At 41.6% G+C, this 17,189-nt stretch overlaps 1 protein-coding gene across 1 annotated transcript in view; it reads right to left on the minus strand.

Moving 5' to 3' along the window:
* The window catches only part of LOC136863713 (uncharacterized), a 562,466-nt gene that overhangs the window by 406,810 nt on the left and 138,467 nt on the right, over positions 1-17,189 (minus strand). Inside the window, exon 4 of the mRNA XM_068226053.1 lies at positions 12,720-12,927. Coding sequence (XP_068082154.1) covers positions 12,720-12,927 — 208 coding nt within the window. The remainder of the gene's footprint in view (positions 1-12,719; positions 12,928-17,189) is intronic.

Raw genomic sequence — 17,189 nt, forward strand, 5'->3', positions numbered from 1 at the left:
AAGGGTAGTGTTACTATTTCTTACCCGAAGGTCTCATATCCGATTCTTAACTCGTCCAAAGGCTTAAATCTTAGTCTACGTTATAAAAAAATCATTCAACCTCGTGAGTACAGTTACGGAACTGTTGTTAGGAAAGGCAGCGAATCCATTTTTGAGAGCCAAGCAATACGACTGAGGAAGTCTTCATACTCTGTGTTCCGGGATATCTGTGGAACAGCAGAGGTGAAGGAAGGTGCCGGGATGAATGGGTCTAACTACAGAGTCAGGAGTTAATTTAAAATTTAAACCAAGGTTATATTTTCCAGAAAACAATAGAAATTTGATAGCTTTTCACTTTAGGGAAATTACAAAGACAGAGCAATCTAAAAAAAAAAAAAAAAAAAACTCAGAAGGATCCAAGAATTGTAACTCTCTTGGGCTACAAGCCCTAGTTTTACAATTTCGAGCTCCTAGCTCAACGCACACATTTGTTCAAGGGCAGAAATCCCCTAATAACATGGAGCACTTGCTCCCACCTTACATTGTCAAGCCTCCCAGAGACCTTCTTACAACACTAGAAAAGAGCTGACACGCTCTCAGTTTTTCAAGCCTATTCAAGGCAATATCAGTCTTTACAATAACTTGCCATCAAGGCACAACTTACACAAATGAAACGGGGGTATCTCGTACCCAACCTACTGGGCCTTACCAGAAAAAGAACAGGTTAAGTAAATGGCCCGAAACACCAAGTTGAATGGAGGCATGTACTTGCACTCCTAAATATGCATTCTTAAAACCTAAAAGGCACTAGGCCGGTGAAACAGGGGCTATTCCCAAACTATGGAGGTGACTCGTATAAGAATAATTTAAGACATTACAGAAAGGAAGAAAACCAGTTACAAAACGTAGTCACCTAAAACCAATATGAAGAGGAGCTCGAGAGGGTAAATCACTCTCTATCCCTGAATTAAAGTTGCAGATTTTATGAAGTTTTTACATAAGCCGACAGAAAATTACATTTTTAGAAAAGTAAGTTACATGGTAAAATTTCGGACCTTTCCCGCGGGTTAAACTGCTGAGCTAGCAAGAAATAAAGATTTTAAACGGCCATTACCTTGCTGAAGAACTGCTGCCTGATGAAAGAGGCACCACCCGCCTCCTGCTTCACATACCCACACATAGCTGTTGATCAAATGGCCAAGAGACATGAAAATCCGCAGTTTATAAACCCTCGGGGGAAGTTCGAGACCTTTCATGAATAATCAAGCCACACCCTCTTACTTTTTTGGCGGATACAAGGTTACACACAAAATCGAAGAAGAAACCCGTGATTGGTTAGAAATTAATTACAGAAATTAGGGATTGGCAGAATTAAAAACTGGCGGAAAGAAGAGATCAATATTGCCAACCCAAAAATGAATGAACATAATTTAGTAAAGAACAAACTTATGAATACAAAATTTCTTCAAATAAAGTCTTTTCACTTCGCACCAGGGTGCATGATCATAGCTTTTGTAGTGACATCTGTTGCAGAAAGTCAAAACTTCTTGATAAATGGTAAACAAAACGCGTAGAATTTTGTACACTACTGGACACTTCACAATCACCAAATTAAGGTAGTGACATCTTGTGAGTAAAAGTTCAAGTAGATCTAATTCCAAGTTCTGTGTTTCTCCTGTAGAGGAGTTCAAATTGGCGCAGGATTTATATGTGCGGCGTAGAGGTGTACACTCAGTAACCCATAAAATGGTGGACGCAGAGAGTAATGCAAGGTGGCGCGGCTATGATCAAAATTTAATATAATGTTACATATTTCATCTATGTAGTAAACAGCTATTGCTTATCGCAGATTCTCAGTGTAGAGAACCACGTAAGAAGTTCCCATTCTCAGCTTGTCAGTCAGTGCAAAACCAGTGAACAGAACACAATGCAGATGGATTATTGTGAGTATTGAGTGAGAGATGTTAACCCTTCTTACCATCATTTTCATCATTATCTGTTTACCCTCCAGGGTCGGCTTTTCCCTCGGACACAGCGAGGGATCTCACCTCTACCGCCTCAAGGGCAGTGTCCTGGAGCTTCAGACTCTTGGTCGGGGATACAACTGGGGAGAATGACCAGTACCTCGCCCAGGCGGCCTCACCTGCTATGCTGAACAGGGGCTTTGTAGAGGGATGGGAAGATTGGAAGGGATAGGCAAGGAAGAGGGAAGGAAGCGGCCGTGGCCTTAAGTTAGGTACCATCTCGGCATTCGCCTGGAGGAGAAGTGGGAAACCACGGAAAACCACTTCGAGGATGGCTGAGGTGGGAATCGAACCCACCTCTACTCAGTTGACCTCCCGAGGCTGAGTGGACCCCGTTCCAGCCCTCGTACCACTTTTCAAATTTCGTGGCAGAGCCGGGAATCGAACCCGGACCTCCGGGGGTGGCAGCTAATCACGCTAACCACTACACCACAGTAACCCTTCTTAGCCATACATTATTCGTCATTCATAGCGGTAAAAAGTTAACCATCAAAGTGATTCGTTGAGTGCTTATTCTTTTTTGAAAATACCGAATAAATAAAGAACAATAATAATTCATGTTATTGGTTTTACATCCTACTAACTACTTTTAAGGTTTTCAGAGACTTCGAGGTGCCGGAATTTAGTCACACAGGAATTCATTTACGTGGCAATAAATCTAACAACACGGGGCTGACGTATTTGAGCACCTTCACATACCACCGGACTGAGCCAGGATCGAACTTGCCAAGTTGGGGTCAGAAGGTCAGCGCCTCAACCGTCTGAGCCACTCAGACCTGTTAAATAGAGAACAAGATGCGGATTTGGTCACCGTACGATCTTCTTCAACGTCGTCTGCTTTCGCCAGTAATGTTTAGTGAAAAACAGAAACCAAAGTACGTAAATATCAAGACTATCTAAAACTAGGCTTTAACAACATCTTTCTTTCTCAATCTGTTTACACTCCAGAGTTGGTTTTTCCCTCAGACTCAGCGAGGGATCCCACCTCTACCTCCTCAAGGGCAGTGTTCTGGAGCATGAGACTTTGGGTCGGGGGATACAACTGGGTAGAATGATCAGTACCTCGCCCAGGCGGTCTCACCTGCTATGCTGAGCAGGGGCCTTGTGGAGGGATGGGGAGATTGGAAGGGATAGACAAGGAACAGGGAAGGAAGCGGCCGTGGCCTTAAGTTACGTACCATCCCGGCATTTGCCTGGAGGACAAGTAGGAAACCACGGAAAACCACTTCCAAGATGGCTGAGGTGGGAATCGAACCCACCTCTACTCATTTGACCTCCCGAGGCTGAGTGGACCCCGTTCCAGCCCTCGTACCACTTTTCAAATTTTCGTGGCAGAGCCGGGAATCGAACCCGGACCTCCGGGGGTGGCAGCTAATCACACTAACCACTACGCCACAGACCTTCAACAACATTCTTGCGAAAAACCAGGAACGACCACAGTGCCAGACTACTTGAGTCACTGACAGTCTGAAACTTGTGAAACTTACGAGTAGTGTACTGTACATGCAACCATTTATATTTCCGAGTTAGTTGTACTATTCAATCTTTGAAAGATTTGAGTAATACAGATGCAGGATTTTGTATAAAACGATTGAATTTAGGTGTGCTTTATGGATGTCATTTAGTTTTCAAGTAAGGGAAAGTTCTGAATTTTCTCTTTGTCAGGCGTCATTTTGTCTTATGATCATGCACAAAAATTAATTCGTTAAATAATAATAATAATAATAATAATAATACCTGGCGAGATGGCCACGCGGTTAGGGGTGCACGGCAGTGAGCTTGCATCCGGGAGATATAGGGTTCGAACACCACTGTCGGCAGACCAGAAGATGGTTTTCCGTGGTAGGCCTATCCCGATTTAATTAAAGCCACGGCCACTTCCTTCCTACTCGTAGGCCTTTCCTGTCCCATCGTCACCATAAGACCTGTCTGTGTCGATGCCACGTAAAACAAATAATAATAATAATAATAATAATAATAATAATAATAATAATAATAATAATAATAATAATAATAATAATAATAATAATAATATCAGCGCATTCTGGATTATATTTTACAGCGGGTTGACACATGTTTCAATGCTAATGGAGGGCATTTTGAACATTTCTTTTAAGAAAGAGTTGGTACTTTCTGTTCCTGTGTGTTTCCCATGATTAATGTAGTATGCAGAGTTGTAGAATATCAGTTCTAACATGGAAATTAAGCGTTTCAAGGCCCATGTCCATATAACATACCGTATTTTCTTCTTCTACGTGTAATGAATGCGTCGTGAAAGTTTGTAGATTCTGTACAGGCCCAAACAGAAATTCTCGTGAGCCTCTACTTGTGCGAAGTTACGAGTAGTGCGAAGGAAGGAAGGAAGGAAGGAAGGACGTGGCTGCAAGGAATGTTATGCTACAGAAGGTGGGAGTGGTGAGGGGGGCTACATAGCCTATACATTTTACTGATCACTGTTCATCTTGGTCGTGTGACGTCTCATGATCTGCTGACCTGGGACACCTCCAGGAATCTATAAATCTCTGATCTAAGATATGTTTCATCAGGAAGAAGGGATGATGCGTGTATGTGCAGAAGCCAGAGCAGAGTGGATCGAACCATAGAGCGCTGATCTTTTGAGCCCAAGTTAGTGGGTGCAATCCCAGCTCAGTCCAGTGGTATATGCAGGTGCTCAAATGCGCCAGCCTTGCGTTGCTGCATTTAACGGCACGTAAAATTAGTCATGTTATTGTTGTTTGAGTCATCACTATATAAGCTGTCTTGATGCAGCGCTCCATGCCACCCTAGCCTTGTGCTAATATTTTCATTTTTACGTAACTACTACATGCTACTTCTGCTCTAACCTGCTTGTCATACTAATACGCTGGTCTACTCCTTCCGTTCTTACCACCCACACTTCCCTTAAAAACCAATTAAACAACTCTAGGGTGTCCTAAGATGTGTCCTATCATTCTCTCTCATCTTCTGGTCAAATTTATCCAAATCGTTCTGCTCTCATTCATTATCTTTACCACCTTTCGTGATTCGATCTACTCATTTCACCTTCATCATTATTCTGTAACACTATATTTCAAAAGCTTCTATTCTCTTTCTGTATGAGCTAGTTATCGTCCATATTTCACTTCCAGACAACACCACGCTCCAAACGCTATTATTCAAAATCATCTTTCTCATTCCTATATCAATGTTCGAAGTGAGCAAATTTCTTTATCTTAACAAAGGCCCCCCTTGCTTGTGCTAGTCTGCGTTTTATTTCCTCCTTACTTCTGCCATCGTGGTCGCCTACGGGCGTCAAATCCAAGGACCTGCACTTGGCGAGCCGAAGTCTTCGGACACATCCTGGCACTAAAAGCCATACGCCATTACCATTTCTGCCATCGTTAGTTATTTTACTACCTAAGTAACAATATCCATCTACTTCCTTTAAGACTTCATTTCCTAATCGAATATTTCCTGCATCACTTGATTTCGTTCGACTGCACTACATTACCTTTGTTTTGGACTTATTTATTTTCGTCTTATACTCCTCCCCCCACACTCTATCCATACCATTCCGTACTTTCTCCAGAACGTCTGCTACTTAGATAAAATAACAATATCATCGGCAAATTTCAAGGTTTTGATATCCTCTCCTTGAATTGTAATTCTTTTTTCCAAATTACTCTTTGATTTCCTCTACCATCTGTTCTATATAAACATTTAAAAGCAGGGAAGAAAATCTGTAGCCTGGGCTTACTGCTTTCTGGATTACTGTTTCTTTTTCAAATATGTTTCATTTCCAGGTACTTTGCTCCTATTTAGGTCTCTCAAAGCTCTGTAGAATCTGGCCTCAAAATTGGGTCTCCCATTTGATCAGCATCAACAGCCTCTTCTTGTTCCAGAACAATATCATCTACCTCTTTCCCTCGATAAAATTGTATAATATGATCCTGCCATCTTTCTGCCTTGTCTTCTTTCTCTAGAAGTGATTTTCCATCTGATCTCTTAATATTTATACACTTACTAAACTGGAGTAGGGGGATTGAACGTATTTGGGGCTTCATGATGCTTGTATACAACGTCTACTCCTTTTAATAACTTCCCATAGCTCTGTTTGTTGATGCACCACGGCACCTAAAGTTAAAATTAAAGCGTCTTTTACTGAGCAAGTTTGCTACACGTTTTAAGTCACATAATTATGCGCTTCCATTTGGGAGACAGTGTGTTCGAACCCCACTCTGTCGGCAGCTCTGAAGATGGTTTTCCGTGGTATCCCATTTTCACACCAGGCAAATGACGGGGCGGTGCATTAATTAAGGCCAGTCACTTTCTTTACCCTCTTGGTCCTTTACTCTCCCAACGTCGCAATAAGACCTACCTGTGTCGGTGCGATGCACCAAGCAAAAACAAAAAGAAATTACAACAACAATAACAACAAAAACAGATTATACTCTAGTACACATAAATATTGACCGCGATTTCGTAAGCACCGTACCTGAAACAACAAAAACAACAACACAAATATTTAAGCTCTGTTTAACAATAAATGACTCATACGAAAATTACTTCATTCTTTGATTGAACGTAGACAATATTAATCTTTTTCTTTGAACGAGAAAAGCGATGTCATTCCTCCTTAATTTAAATGAGATTTTAAAAAAGCAAAGCCATCTTCTTACAGGTCATAAATGTCTTACGGAGTAGTGAAGATGAAGACTTCCGCTATTGTCAACTTCGGCTTGAAATGGATAGAGTAGCTAGCCCTATGTTTGGAAGTAATAGAGTCGTTTATAAATTTCTTGACTTCAGAACGTGAAACCGAGCCCATATTATTCACGCTGAGTGCCTCAGCTGGGCAACTATCCTGCTAAATATAAAGAAGTACTTTTCGACTTTTTCGTTTTCAATAAATATCTTTCTTTCTTTCTGTTTTTGACATATAATTACATACAACTAGCATCTAATATGAAATCTAGGAGCACATTTAGAAACAATTTATCTTTGGAAATTGTGCTTAGATAGGTTTCATTGCCTTCCCCAATCGTGGACTGCGTTTCACCGAAGGGACATGATGCCTAACATTTTTTAAAAACCATAGTAGCAATATGGCACTGGCATCCTATGCAGCATATTTGGAGTAATTTGAGTGAGGCATCGTCTTTGTTGTGACCTCCTTAGTTCGCTTTCCTTATATTTTTTACGAATATTTTTCAAACTACTTCAAGTTACTTTTCGATATATTACCACAATCGCAGCTAATTATAACTTGTATTTCAAATTTTGATCCCAAGGGCTGGTAAGATTTCCAACACTTAGGTGTCACTGAATAATTAATGACGATTGAATTTTTCAAACTTGGACTGGTCAATAAAAGTAACAGATTTGTTCTAGGTTATACCAGAAAACACAGAACACTGTAACTCTGTATAGTTTCATCTGGTCTTTAGTACTTAGAGAATAATGATTAACTTCCGAACTGATCACCTCCGACATCCTCACAAATTCGAAGGTTCAGTAGTCACTAATAATGTTATAATGGTATTGCCTTTACGTACCGCTAACTACTTTTACGGTTTTCGGAGACGCCGTGGTGCCGGAATGTTGTCCCGCAGAATTCTTTTACGTGCCGGTAAATCTACCGACACGAGGCTGACGCATTTGAGCACCTTCAAAAACCACCGGACTGAGCCAGGATCGAACCTGTCCAGCAGTCACTTATCGATAAAAGAAAACAGGATGTTTACAGCTCACAATCCTGTTACAATCTTTCTAACTTAGCAGCTTAAATACAGCGCATCTGTAAACCACGGTACAACCCGACAATCGCGAACACGCTGTTCCATGGTCCCTGGGAAATTGTTGTTTCCAGGAACAGAGGGGCAAAAGCTGAAGAGATGATGTAAACTTGCAACTGTTTCTGGCCGTGGTCTCCGTTAGCTCGGTGGTAATGTTCCGACCCCCCATAGAGTAATCCGTTGCTAATCGCCCTTCTCCTCATCTCTTGACATTTGCTAACATGCCGTTATATTCCCAATACTGAGGCTTCTACAGTGGAACATTCCCGCGGATTGATAAAAGAAAACAGGATGTTCATCGAAAAGCTATTTATACTCTCTTAGTTTCCCTATTATGCTGCCAGCAAGTTTAAGAAACTTAACTGGAAGAAGGCCAATCAGAAGGGGAAATGTCTAACCATTGTTTTACGTCCAACGGACTACTCTTAGGGTTTTGGAGACGTCAAGGTGCTGTAATTTTGACTCAGATGAGTTGTTTTATGTGATGGTAGATCTATGAACATGAGGCTGGGTATTTGATCACCTTCAAATGCCAGAGGACTGAGCCAGGATCGAAGGTACAATTGAGGCTCAGAGAGCCAGTGCTGCACCGTCGGAGCCACTCAACCCGACAAGAGAAAATTGAGTTGGATTATACCTTTCCTTAGGGTAGGTAAGACAAGATGTTCAGTACCTCCCATTCCTATCTTGAGTTAAGTTAAGATACAGATATATCTCGTCCATGCGAGACACGTCTACAGGTTATCATTAACAATCACAACAATTCTGAGAGTCTCCAAAGGTCTCTCGTTTTACCTGGGTACTCAGGCATTTTTGAGGATAGCTGTCATAGAAAATTGAGTATCATCTAGTTGAAGTGGTCCTGGAAGATGAAAATACACGTATTCTAACAGGGTAGTACAATACGTCGAATGATCTAAGAAGAAGATCGAGTTGTTGTTATTTCTTGTCACTGCAGTTTAATATAATGGACTTGATCACCATTACCGTGTACGTAGTGAATGTGTGAAGGTTTCTCTGATATCCTCTGTTGAGAAGGTCTCTATCCTAGTTCATGTACTTGGTAATGAACTGGGAAGTGTCTACAGCATATATGTTTGGTACCTTTCCGGCATTCGCCTGGAGATGAAGTGCGAAACTACCTCTAGAATTGAATTTTAACCTACTTCTCTACTCATTTGTGTTGTATGAGGTTGAGAGCATCCCACTTCATTTCACCCTTAAATTCTTAGCAGAGCTTGAAGGCGAACCGAGGCTAGCCGGACAGGAAGATACTGTACTAAGTACTACACCATGTCGATTCTCACAAACATTTGGCAGGGCTACCTTTATGTTTTACGAACTAGACGTCACCACGGAAATACGTTCTAGTGATTATGCTTTTGTGAAAATTAATTCTCTTACTAATTACTATTGAATTCCGTAGTACATATAAAGAATCAATATCCACAATTTTAAGTATTATTTATTAAAGTGGAATGTTTTCAAGAGAGTAGAATTTGCATAATCCCCTGATAATTACATTATAGAGATCATGAACGGCAACACTAATCAGCGCCAAGTTTGACTGATCTCATTGCAAGTTTCGGAAAGCAAAAATATGTTGTCTGTGATATTATAGCTGCTGTACCTTCTTGTCCACACTGCCCTAGTTCAGTTAGGTAGAGAAGGAAGCAGTCACCCACACTGCTTAGAACAATATCTAGGTAGGCAACAGAAAGAGTTCCTAATTTTATTGTATCGTATAGTGTTCCATCATCAATTCCAGTAATTTCTATAAAACCGACAATACAACACTCACAGAATAAGAATAATTCAGCAGTCACAACATTCACTTGAGCAGGGAAGGGCAGCTTCTTTCCCACTGAGCATTGTACTGCGCGCTTTCAGAATAATGGATTTCGCTCCGTTCACACAAGAAACGGTAAAATTGGTCTTCATTATATTTGAGAGAAAAAGAGAATACTGCAACTTTGACTTCTTTTGTGGGAGTTTAAAGGGCATTACGATATCATGGAAACTACCAGCATGCTTTAATAAAAGGGCCTTAAGAACATTTAAAATAACGTCATATTCTGCTGTATCAAATCTGATAACTTTATACGTGTAAAACATGAAAACATCTGTGTCGGTGCGACGTAAAGCCCCTAGCAAAAAAAAAAAAAAAAAAAAAACATGAAAACAAGTCAAATTAATCACCAGCAAACCTCGTCTTTCTTCTATGCTACACTCTTACTCCCTTGTCTAATTAGCCTTTACTTTATGTCAATGTCAAAAATCTGGACATGTTTTGAACAATTTTTACGTTCCAAATATATAACGGTATCCATGCTATATCCCTTGGAAGGTAAACGTCAACATAGCAGTGTGCATACATCGGCCAGAATTCCTGTTGTTGTACAATACAACATATCGCTGGGTGCATATTGTGCATCTGTTTTCCAGTGCCCATCTCTGTTTTGCAGTAGAACTAGTGAATCTGCCGACATGTGGTACCATGAGAACACATTATTTTCGCTGAAGTTTGGCATGTCTATTACTTTGGTTACTGAATAACCCGTGTAAACTGGTCCACAGAGCATGGAGTCAGGGCATCGAGACTGTGCACTAATTTTACTTACAGGGCTCCATATTCAGATGACGTACATCCCTTCACATGTTATGAAGGTGGAGGGGGTTTCTAACAGTCCACCAATGGTCCATTAATACTAAGAATTGGAATTTTTAATACTACATTGCAAATCCCACTTCTTAAATGGGTTATGTAGTGCATACCTATCTACGAAATGTCACTGTAATATTTCTCCCTTATGGAACATAACAATTCCTTTTACACAAATGAAGTGGAAAATCTGCTGTAAATTAAGAAATACCGTTGTTACTAGATAAATGTCTAGAGAAATATGTATACGTACTTACGGGCTGTAGACAGGACTTCCTTATGTTTTATTCCGCTGCTCGTGCCGTCTTCTGTTTCTTTTTTGAGGTCCAGGGCTCGCACCGACGAATGAGAGTGCTATGACTGTGAATTCTCATTATCTTTGTCCATATGACTAGCGCGGGCAGTTCTTTTTTTTTTTTTTTTTGCTAGTTGCTTTACGTCGCACCGACACAAATAGGTTTTATGGCGACGATGGGACAGGGAAGGGCTAGGAGTGGGAAGGAAGCGGCCGTGGCCTTAATTAAGGAACAGCCCCAGCATTTGCCTGGTGTGAAAATGGGAAACCACGGAAAACCATTTTCAGGGCTGCCGACAGTGGGGTTCGAACCTACTATCTCCCGAATACTGGATACTGGCCGCACTTAAGCGACTGCAGCTATCGAGGTCGGTCGCGGGCAGTTCAAAGAGCAAAATAGAATGATATCTGGACCAATAAATATATTACTTTTTTGTTGAAAGGAAAATAGCATTGTTGAAAGGAAAATAACATGATCCCTGGACCAATAAATATATCATTTAATGAATGAGTTAGGGCACAAAACGAATGAACAACATGAAGAAAACGACACCGAATTAATGCAAACAACTTCAGTGAGCAAAGACATCATACACGAACGTGTTAGACAAACAAAACACACACGGAAGCGCTGCGACGTAGCAGAAAATAATAGTTGTAAGGTAGTAAAGTATGTATCCATATCATTCCCTGCAAGTAAAATATTTCGTACTATTTCTTAATTTACCGCAGATTTTCGACTTTATTTGTGTAAAAGCAATTATTATGTTCCATTTGGGACAGATATTACAGCGACATTTCGTAGATAGGTAGGTGCTACATCACCCTTAAATGGAAGGATGATCTCTGACTTCGGCTACACATGAGTGAGGAGGTGAGGTGGCGATTAGTTCTATTTGGAGGGATTTAACTACAATTTAGACTGTATGTTAAGTAATAGTACTTCCAAGTTATTTGTTTTGTTACTCTTTATTGCAGTTACGCGCTTTCTTTACGACAGTGATCATAAACTCGTATAATACAGTCATTTGAATAGGGTTTTGTATATCATTTTGTTGCGACCATCTGTCAGGAAAATTACATCATGTAACACATGGTACACATACGTGACAACTCAAGTATCTTACTGCTTACTTGATAAATCTGTTTAGAAAGTAACCACTCAATTACATGTATTCAGAGCCATTTCAAAGGCCGATAGCCAAGGGATAATAATCCACCAGTTGCCTGAATCCATGCTTGCTCGCCAGCCCGACCAACACATTAACGTGCAGAGCTACCTTGATCGCTATTAGGGGTACTCCTGCAAACACTGGTAACATTGTGGAATTTTCGTGACCATATGTCTTCCAGATTAGCTTGGAGAATATTTGAAATCTCGTAATATTCAGAATTTCCAGGGAATTGCGATAGCCATTTTATATCATTGTAGATGTGACTAATGATTGTTACATTTTCTGAACATTGGTATTCTCTTGGCTATGTGCTATATGACTAATTTGGTGCTCCAACTTGTGTAATATTAATCTGAAGCAACTGTGTTGCTTAACACTACCTTTCATTTTTAAAATATTTAATATAACAAATTTATTACGGCACAGTTGTTTTCATTTTCAATCACATATTTCATTTCGCCACAAGACGACTTCTTACTTATACCGGAACAACCTGTCAAAGAGACTGTTGTCCGATTAGGTAGCCTGCAAATGTTAAAGTGTCACATGGTCAGCGTGAATTCTCAGTTGTATTGCTGTATCTGATATCAGACAGCTTCTCAGTTGACCCCACGAGGCTAGGTGAATCCTGTTAAAGCCCTCAGACCAGGGTTAAAATCTTAGGACGAGCCGGGAATCGAACTCGGTGTCCTGCGGGTAAGAGACAGACACATTACCCCTACACTGGCTCTCATATTCCTTACTTTTGCTTAATATCGAAGGTTTGGATCCAGTGAACACACTTCTAATAAAAGTGGGATTGTTACGTACCATCCTTGCCTGAGGTGAAGCGCCTCATGGCTCCACTCAGCTTGCGGGTATCGGGAAGCTCTACTTCCTGCGGGTGTTCTATGTAGTAGGCAGCGTCGTGTGCCCTGTTGTCTACCACCGAGGGGTCGGCTCCTGCTGCCACCAGTTTCTCCCACACAGCCTGAGGAGTCTTCGACACCGCGCAGTAGTGTAGTGCCGTGCGACCTTCCTGCGACAAGATGAGAATGACAGGTGATATTCACTAAAACACAAGACGAGTGATATAGAGACGTAACAACAGTTCAAATTCCTTTACGTCCATTATTTTCAACATATTGACTGAATCCTCATTCACAGGAATGCTTACTTTGGACTCAGCACATAATGATGATGATAATGATGATGTTCCAGTGATTTGCTTGTGAAAGTCCAGAATAACTAGAAGCACTTACGTAAGGAACATAGCTGGTGAACAGAAATCCCGTAACATTAATTCGTATGTTGCAGTATTATAATCTGCCTCTTACTGGTACAGGAAATGGATGAGAATGTAACAAACCGTTTACAGGGTCTCTCTTACAAATTCAGACCGTCCAGTGGGGTTTCTACTGTCCGAGACCTAAGCAGCTGTACGGGAGGCGCGCGCATAGTTCTTGACCTTGCAAGGAGCCTGCACATGTTCGACCTTGCATCAATAGCCAGTCTGAATCTCAGCTCTTAACATAGTGAGACTGTTATCATTGCAAAATTGTATTTTTGTATATAAAATTTATTTTAAGTGCGAGTCGGCTCGATGGGTACGCGATGCATTTGTTCAGCAATTTCCTGGTGAAATGCCACTTTCATGAGCACAGATTCACTTCATTGTAAATAAATTTGAATTTACTGGCTCAGTGCTCAATAAAAAACAACAGCAATTTTAATAGAGGAAAACGTAGATGACAGATCATGGACGGTCACCGAATAAATCAGTCACAAAATTAGCACAACACGTAGGGGTTTCGGTTTCTTCTGCACACAGCTGTTACACATCAAACCGTAAAGGTTTACACGGGCCCATTGTTTAAAACCTGCTGATCCATTCACAAGAGTGAGATACTGTGAGTGGTATCTGTGTCATTGAATGAAAGTTTATTCTACCCACAGCTTGTGTTCTTTTCGGATGAGGCCTGGTCTCATCTTAATGGTCGTGTGAACAGTCATAACTCTCACTATTGGTGCGCAGAAAATCCTAATGTTGTCTGTGAAGTCCCTCATTATGAATGATGACACTTCCAGCAACTTTTATAAGGTAATATTTAATATAGGATTGTATACACGTTTAAAGCAGGGCGGCCGCGCGCGACATAAGTTGGGCTGAGGCAGCTGCTGCAGCGCAGAGTACAAATACCGTGCGCTCGGTCTGGTTTTATAAGACAGACCCTGTGAGTAGGGAATCGGAGGATAACCCCTTCTACTTGCGAATACATACACCCCGTCCACCAATATAGGTCACAACGTTCATCGGGTAACCTATACTGATGCCATTCGACGATGGTACCTTTACTAGTTTAGGTGTGGGTGATTGCGAAGTGCCGCACTTTACACTTGTTGCCTTATCATGATTGTCAACCCCCTGAAATGTTTCCTTACGTTTGTCAGGAGACATGATGGCTTTCCTTGTAAGTTGTTTTCTAACAGGCAGGGACCAAAGTGTAATATCTACACAGCATGTATTGTTTCTCAGAAAACTTGTAATTCAGTACACATCTATGTTTCTTCCACATCATGCTCACTCTCCAGATCCACACTGATATCACTGACCGGGCGAGTTGGCCGTGCGCGTAGAGGCGCGCGGGTGTGAGCTTGCATCCGGGAGATAGGGGGTTCGAATCCCACTGTCGGCAGCCCTGAAGATGGTTTTCCGTGGTTTCCCATTTTCACACCAGGCAAATGCTGGGGCTGTACCTTAATTAAGGCCACGGCCGCTTCCTTCCAACTCCTAGGCCATTCCTATCCCATCGTCGCCATAATACCTACCTGTGTCGGTGCGACTTAAAGACCCTAGCAAAAAAAAAGAACTGATATCACTGATACACTAATGTTCATCGTGTAAGTTCTGCACTTCGACAATAGGAATGACGAGATTCATTCATAGCCGACAAAATATCGTAGTTGCAACACGAGGCATTTAAGTTGACTTTAGTTTTACGTGTTGCTAATTCTGATGCTGACGAGACAGCAAAAATACTTTCAGTAATACCTTCAAATTTTGTACCAATTGAAGAGTTATGATGTAGAGTTTCTGAGGTATCGACTCTAGGTGAATGAATTTCGATCGAACATATTCAAGTTTAGCAGCTATGATAATCTCAAGGAGTATGACCCCTGGGCTTTTCAGTTTAGTATCTTAACTGGACACACACATACGCGCGCGCTTGCGCGCACAAAGAAATCAAACACATCTGCGTATCCAAGGTGAGTAGTTCCCTAAAATCTCAGCAATTATCTTTACAGTCAATGCTGTACCATGGCAGAGTTCAGACGCAAAAATGAAGTGCGTAGGTTCCTAGTTACAGCAACTTTCCATGGCGATGTTGAGTGAGAATTTCCATCACTGTTTTCTGCAATCATTCCGGGTAAACTGTGGAGTACTTCCGCATCTTAAGTCCTGATGCACCTAATCTAATTTGAGGTACGAACAACTACAGGTGCTCACTTAAGCATGGGCAGCACAAAAGTTCAAGCTACCGGGATGTTTAGGATGTACTAGAGCGATTGCAATTAAACTTGGCAGATGATGCATTGAGACATCATAAACATAATTGTAACAGTCCTTCTGCCGTAAAATAATATTTACTTACTTACAAAATACTACCTATATGCTACAGTTTTATATGGAACGTGGTGTAACGAAGCCATCTATTGCATTAACATTTGGTAAGATGATCAATAATTTAAAACATCACAAGATCGCTGCACGCCTGCCGTTGTTAAACAGGCTGTCCACAGCATAAGAAAATGAGTGATTCTGAACAGAAATCCAGCACTTTTCTAGTTTTTGCCAATGAAAGGTTATATTAACAGTATGTAAATTTATGTATAAGAGGACAAGGATTTCATAGCAAAGAAAAAGCAAAGCAATGCAAAGCAGTCATCTCCGTACAGGCGATGACGGCCCTTGGAGGGGTGGAAGGTAAAGGATTCCACTATCCGTAACCCCGGCACTCGAACGGGTAGAGTGGTTAGTTCTACGCCCAGCCACCTTTGCTCCCAGGAATTAACCTGATATTCATTTTTGTTGTAGGCTGAGTAAACCACAGGTCCATATGCATCTCCGGAAATGGAAATCTCGTTTCTTAAATTTTTCGACTTCTTGACGGGAAATCGAATCCTTGTCCTTCCGGGCGAACCGAGCAAGCCATTACCGCCTCGGCCAGGCATTCTCTAAGGATTTCATACAGCATAATATTATTTTAGTCCGCCTCTGTGGTGTAGTGGTTAGCGTGATTAGCTGCCACCCCCGGAGGCCCGGGTTCGATTCCCGGCTCTGCCACGAAATTTGAAAAGTGGTACGAGGGCTGGAACGGGGTCCACTCAGCCTCGGGAGGTCAACTGAGTAGAGGTGGGTTCGATTCCCACCTCAGCCATCCTGGAAGTGGTTTTCCGTGGTTTCCCTCTTCACCTCCAGGCGAATGCCGGGATGGTACCTGACTTAAGGCCACGGCCGCTTCCTTCCCTCTTCCTTGCCTATCCCTTCCAATCTTCCCATCCCTCCACAAGGCCCCTGTTCAGCATAGCAGGTGAAGCCGCCTGGGCGAGGTACTGGTCATACTCCCAGTTGTATCCCCGACCAAGAGTCTGAAGCTCCAGGACACTGCCCTTGAGGCGGTAGAGGTGGGATCCCTCGCTCAGTCCGAGGGAAAAACCGAACCTGGAGGGTAAACAGATGATGATGATGATGATAATATTATTTTAGCTTCTATTATAAACGATGCAGATGTACTGTATTAACACACTCACATTTACTTATATCCTTAAACTGTGCGTGTTAGTAAAATAGGGTTGTAACGGTGAAACGCTGTTCGTCTTTTCAAAATCTCACTTTCAGTATAAAGTGTTTTATTTAACTTCAAAATAAAACTATGGGGATATTTCCTAGTGCATGCGTTTCAGGGATGGCAAACCTTTTCCGGCTAGCGTGTCAATTAAGGTCCTGTTTATTACTTTCAACTGTCTAGTGTGCCACCGGTTATTTGAATCTAAAATCACCATTTGAGTTCATTTAGATATTAGATTACATTACATATAAGAGCCTCCGTGGCTCAGACGGCAGCGCGTCGGCCTCTAACCGCTGGATACCGTGGTTCAAATCCCGGTCACACCATGTGACATTTGTGCTGGACAAAGCGGAGGCGGGACAGGTTTTTCGCCGGGTACTCCGGTTTTCCCTGTCATCTTTCATTCCAGCAACAGTCTCCATTATCATTTCATAGCATTTATCAGTCATTA

Source organism: Anabrus simplex, chromosome 2 (assembly GCF_040414725.1).
Source record: "Anabrus simplex isolate iqAnaSimp1 chromosome 2, ASM4041472v1, whole genome shotgun sequence".
Taxonomy (NCBI): Eukaryota; Metazoa; Arthropoda; class Insecta; order Orthoptera; family Tettigoniidae; genus Anabrus; species Anabrus simplex.